At 41.8% G+C, this 6000-nt stretch overlaps 1 protein-coding gene across 1 annotated transcript; it reads right to left on the minus strand.

The window, feature by feature from the left end:
- Positions 1-757: 757 nt before the first annotated feature.
- On the minus strand, positions 758-5540 carry LOC118782730 (green-sensitive opsin-2-like). Its single transcript, XM_036536246.1, has 6 exons — positions 5354-5540; positions 3841-4137; positions 2739-2907; positions 2258-2423; positions 1339-1578; positions 758-862 (listed from the first exon to the last, which is right to left on the minus strand). Exons 1-6 carry the CDS (start codon positions 5445-5447, stop codon positions 758-760), a joined length of 1071 nt encoding a protein of 356 aa, XP_036392139.1. The 5' UTR covers positions 5448-5540.
- Positions 5541-6000: the final 460 nt, after the last annotated feature.

The raw sequence follows: 6000 nt of genomic DNA on the forward strand, positions 1-6000 counted from the left end.
TCAATTTTCATTTCTCCCCTAAATAAAACAGCCTGGATTTTGTTGGTTTGTTTTGGATTTGTTCAGCCCAGCTGGGCTTTGACTGAAACGGGAGCAGACTAGCAGATTAACTAGTCATGTGATGGAACACAAACATACACAATATCTGCATTCATGCATAGGAATACAGAATTCCAGCTGAGCTCTCGACTGAGACAATTTGACTGACCTGTTGAATACCGGTCTGGATTTGACACCTTTTCCCAGTTACCTGCTACTGGTGAAATGTGTTTGAGCAGGTGTGGTCTTGCTGGTAAAGAGCTAAAATCATGGTTTGTAACTTAGCTTTTATTAATATGTGACCTCGTTAAACATTTCTACAAAACCCTGTCACCCTGTCAAAACCCTATGATAACTTTACAGACATAAAATCCAGACCAATACTCAACTAGAAGATGAAAGAACCTACTTCAGAGCACCTGTGCACACCATGCATTGAAAAATACTGACCACAGAGTGGTCAATGATTACATCTCCCTGAGAATATCTATGGCTGCTGTGTGACGTCTGAAGCTGGTGAGTCGTGAGCTCAAAGGGAGCAAAAACCAGGATGCAAAGCGATCCTCCAGGATGCAGAGAGGGACATATATACAAAGGGATGCTGTTCTGGTTTCCCGCACTCCTCTCTCCTTCGTCGTCGTCACTGACCAGGCCGGAGTCTGAGTTCCGAGATGCGATGGCAGTCCGAAAAGGTCGAGGCAGAAAGAGGCAGAAGGGACTACGAGGAGGTGGAGGCCGAGGAGACCTCTGTGGCAGAGGAGGAGGACACCTCAGAGCCATCTTCCACCTTCTTACCCAGCAGCTGATAGATGCAGCTGCGGAACTGGGAGGAGCATGGGGAGCCAGAGCACATGCATGGTGTTACACACACTGTTCTTGGGTAAAGCACGGCACAGAGGCTAAGACACATGACATCGTCTTATTTAAGCATTTGCAATGAAGAACCATCAAAGAACAATTAGGACGTTATTATATATACATATACAAACGTCTTTATTTACTGTTTCTTTGATGGTTACTCCTTCCACATGAATAAACAAGACTATGTGCACAGGTTGTGCTTCCTTGTTTCTGTACAATTCTTTAGTTGCATGTTTAAAACAAATTCATAAGAACTTAACAAAAGCCTGAAAAACTAGGGTTAGCATGTGTTTGCCAATGAGTGAGCAGATGACTAAAATACAGCATGAAAAAAATGGCTCAAAATCTCTATTCCCCCATCCTTCAGCAGATGCACACTACCCTAACGAGTTGCAGGAGCCTGCTGAATGTTTCGCTTTTCTTGACAAAAGTGCTCACCTGCCGGTTCATGAAGACATAGATGATGGGGTTGTAGATGGTGGCGCTCTTGGCAAAGTAAGCAGGGATGGCTGCTGCCAGAGGGTGCCAGGCGTACCCAGGGTTGATGGCAGAGAAGGTGGCGAATGTGGCATAGGGACCCCAGCACAAAATGAAAGCCAGGATCATGACAACCACCATCCTGGACACCTCCTTCTCAGCCTTCTGTGTCGACTCAGAGTCCTTTTGCTGCTGTGCAACCTGTGGAAGACCAGAGGACCTACAGTTAGGGCTGCAGAGGCAAGCTGTGAGGGACTCTCAAAGGAGGCATGCAAGCACACTGTTTGCAATTAAAGCCAATGACGTTTCCATCTATGAGGAAAACATACAACAAAAATCCCAAATTGTCACCAGCTGTAGTTATATAGGAGTTATACATTACATTTACATTTATTCATTTAGCAGACGCTTTTATCCAAAGCAACTTACATAGGTTACAGTTCTTTACAATGTTATCAATTTATACAGCTGGATATTTACTGAGGCAACTGTGGGTTAAGTACCTTGCCCAAGGGTACAGCAGCAGTATCCTAGCGGGGATCGAACCGGCAACCTTTTGGTTACAAGTCCTGCTCCTTAACCACTATGCTACACTGCCGCCCCATAAATAATCCCCATTATAACCTTTAATAATGTATTATGTATTGCATTTGTTGTACTGCAATGTTTACTATCATCTTTATGTTTTTGTAGGTACAGACAATGAATGAAGTATGAAAAATCAGGCTGGTTTTGTTGTCTGTTTTTGTACACTGGCCAGTCTGATGTGACATAAAACTCACATCACATGAAGGGAAGACGACAAAATAAAGCAAAAAGTAAAAGTGAAGTGAAGTAAAGGGGAATCCAGTTGCTTTCTAGTGGACAGCAAATGACTTACAGAGTGGATGGCGCTCCATACGAAGAGGTAGCAGACGACAATGATGAAGAGTGGCAGGGCACAGCAGGTGAGCATGAGGGTGATCATGTAGGACTTGACTCCAGGGTCGTCACTTCCACTGAACACATCAGGGCCGCAGGAGGTCTTCAGGCCATGAGGCCAGTATCTAGGGGGAGGTAGGAAGGGGACAGAGGGTTAACTTTTCTTTCTTTGTCATAGGATTATTTATGCAACCAGTTGGGATGATGTCTGTCACTGGTGGCAGGCTCATAGCAGAATGTAGGTTACATGAAGATCATATATAAGTATGAGTAACTTTTTTATCAATGGAACTCCAAATTAAACATGGTGACAAAACATCTGAACATCAATGAAACTCCAAAAAGATTCCAGTGATCTCAGGCTAAAAGCCAAAACAGACTATCCACTGTACATCTGTCACCTGTGTGTACCCAGGCTATCCCTCGAGGGGCTTACATACCTGCTCCAGCCAAAGATGGGAGGTGCGCACCAGCAAATAGCCCAGATCCATGAGAACAGGATGCCAGCGGTGGCCCACTTGCCATCGAATTTAACATTTCCGAAGGGCTTGCACACCACCACCCATCTCTCCCAGGAGATGACAGTCAAGGACCACAGAGCTGCAATACCTGTTGAGAGGGCAGTTGGAAAGAGATTTCTATTTCACAGTCCACTGTACCAAGTTACAAGTCAAAAGCAATGGAGGCCTTTAGAAGAAGCTCTTACCACTTCAAGTGAAATGTGGCAAGCAAAAGGTATACACTCATGACCTCTGCTGGCAAAGTGAGTGGGTCTTTTAAAATATAAAATATAATGTTTAATAACTCATTGTTTTGTGACTGTTGTAGTGCTGATGCAGTGAAGAAAAAGAGCTTCTCCCCATTTTCATTTACATGCACTCTATGTATTGTCGTTATTAAAATTTCCTCAGGCTACTTGTAAACGGCCCAATTTAGTTTGTGACATTTATGCAACCTGAACAATTACGTTCTGAAGCAATTAAGGTTAAGTACATTATGTAAGGTTATCGCAGCAGTGCACCACGCTGCTTGTCCTTTGCTTTGTATTGAGTTGTATAGCAATGAAAGCAAAAACATTTGACACAATTATGCCAATTTTTATAGCTAGCTATTCGTGGGCTCAATATAGTTATTAATCAACGACTACGATCACGTGTAGTGTAGTAACCGCATATTGGACCTCACCGTGGTTAGGATCATATTCTGAGTAAATTGCTTACATGCACCGCGGCTAACAAATACAACCACTACTAACAAACTAACTAGCCAAAAAGACACGTTACCTTGGATACATGAAAACGCACATTGTAAAAGAGGGGTATATTCGTTTAGTAAGGGCACTTTGTATGCTATCTCTATCTATCCCTATTTTTAAAAAAGCACTCCAGACTAGTTTAGCACTTAACTCAATATCTTACTGACCTCTTGTAATGCTTCGCGATAACTGCTCTTAGCATTGTGATGCACTTATTTGGAAGTCGCTCTGGGTAAGAGCGTCTGCTAAATTATGTAATGTAATGTATGCTGGCAAGTGCTACTTACCACAGACGGAGACGGTGTAACCTTCAAATATGCACATTGGGTGACCCAGGATGAAGTAGCCGAAGATCTGGTTGATTACGCTGATGGTGCTGGCCAGGACGGTCTCTCCGAGGTCAGCTATAGCCAGATTGACCAAGATCCAGTTGAGTGGGTGGCGCAGTTTCTTGAACTTGGCAGTGGCTACAAGCACCAGGCCATTGGTGAAGACAGAGGCGATGACTACGAAGATCATCCACAAGGTGGAGATATTGTACACCCATCGGGGAGCGATGTGGTAGTTGGGGCCTTCGAAGGGACCTGAAAGAGATGCAAGCAAAGGCACAAAACGTCAATAAATTTGCAGTCATCCTGACTGCAAATTTTTATTTTCTTCTCACAATGATTATATTATTTTATTTATTACATTTCTATGTCTACTTGTACCACCATTCTCTATATATATCAACTAAGCCTGTTTAAAACTGGCCATAATGTTTTATGTATTATAATACTAAAACAAATTTTAGCAAATACTACATTTTTTGGTCCATGCCCATCATCAAATGTTTGGCACTGAAATGAACAAGAATATTATGTAAGAACAAAAAGGTGTGATACTTGCTTGGACTTGCTACTCTAAATTAAAGACGGGGTGACTTTGTGGTTAGATATCACTGTTAGATTAATTAAAACATTTAAAATTGCACCATAGTAAGCTTAACCATTTTTAGTTGTTTCGTAATGCTGACCTCTCCATACCAGTAAAACATGGATGGATAAAAGAGATAATTTACCCTTTTTATGAAAACTAAATCAATACATCCATAATATTCATATGTATGTGTACAACAAAATCTGTATCTGTGTATAGGACAAAATCCTAGATCGCAGATCAGTCTTTAAGATATTAGGCACACTAGAATACATTATATTCCATAGAGTTACCTGTGCTTAATACCTGACATATGACCTTGACAATGCGCATAACCTGGATTTAAACATTTAAACATCTGAATCTGTTATTATATTTATGAATATAAACAGCACAGCTTGGTGAGATTTTCTTTCCGGCTGAGGAATCATGGAATTGTGAAAGGTAATAACCTTGAAACAAATACCGTCTGCGCTTTAAAATAGAATTAAAATAAAGTAAAATAAAACTTTGCAAGCCCTGTTTAATAAGAAATATATTCAATTTGTTTTGTAAATACTGCCTCTTATGATACTGTAGATACTGACATATCCAATAATTTCTGTACGCTAACTTAAGTCACCAAATTTCATGATTGCATATGATCTTTTTAGCACATATTGTACTGGCAAGCTAGAGTGATAGAAAGAAAGTTCCAAAAACACACCTCACAGAAACAATGTTTAAATGAATCAATGCTGTTGTGTGTTTTGGCAGTAGTAATTCTTCAATACAGTATTTGTTTTTTTTCTAGTACATTTAAACATATTTGCACTCTTTGAAAGATAAAGGCAGATGATTCAATAATTTTCATTGTCATGTATCATTTTCCAGTAAACTCACCTCTGGTGTTGTTGCTGTTGGTGTAGGTGAAGACTGAGTCCCTCGTAGTGTCGTCATGGTACCGCCTGGCAGCGAAGACTGCGTTGTCTGCCATAATGATAAAGCTATAGACCTTCTTCTAACGTTGCCGGTTCTTGGCCTGGTCTCTCGTCTTTTCTGCCTCTCTCCTCCCCTCAGATCCTGCCACCAAAACCCCTTCTTTTATAGTGTGCGTTGCAGTGGCAGGATTAGGGCAGATGTCTGGGGAATTAGGTGGCTCCCATCAGTGGATAGCCCCCGGGATGGCTCCTGTGTGGGTCATGGGATGCTTTTTTTGGCTTATCCATTTAAAAACTTAAACATAAATTAGGGGAGTGCTCTTTGCACCCAATGAGATAATTAGAGAAGATTACCATTTGCACAAATGGCTAATCCTCCTAAACTGTTTGATTTCCGCCAGGGCGTTGGTCTCCCACACCTCATGTGCAACTTTTCGCGGGGCATTCTTGGAAAAAGCTGGAAGCTGGACCAGCTGTCACTGATTGGCTCCTGTAGAGCCAAGAGTTCAAGGTTGCTGACAGTTTGTCCTCTTTTTTGGGGGTCCCATCACCAATGGAGTGGCTGAAACTCAAAGGGATCCCTGAAGGCTTCTCAGTGGAGACACTCTC

Source organism: Megalops cyprinoides, chromosome 9 (assembly GCF_013368585.1).
Source record: "Megalops cyprinoides isolate fMegCyp1 chromosome 9, fMegCyp1.pri, whole genome shotgun sequence".
In the NCBI taxonomy this organism is placed as follows: Eukaryota; Metazoa; Chordata; class Actinopteri; order Elopiformes; family Megalopidae; genus Megalops; species Megalops cyprinoides.

What these genes read in the sequence shown, in the direction of transcription:
- LOC118782730 (XM_036536246.1), bottom strand. Translation starts at nt 5,447, where the DNA reads ATGGCAGACAACGCAGTCTTCGCTGCCAGGCGGTACCATGACGACACT. An exon ending in TTACACCGTCTCCGTCTGTG is followed by an intron (nt 2,908 to 3,840) that starts GTAAGTAGCACT and finishes CCCTCTCAACAG; the next exon opens with GTATTGCAGCTCTGTGGTCC. An exon ending in CCCATCTTTGGCTGGAGCAG is followed by an intron (nt 2,424 to 2,738) that starts GTATGTAAGCCC and finishes ACCTCCCCCTAG; the next exon opens with ATACTGGCCTCATGGCCTGA.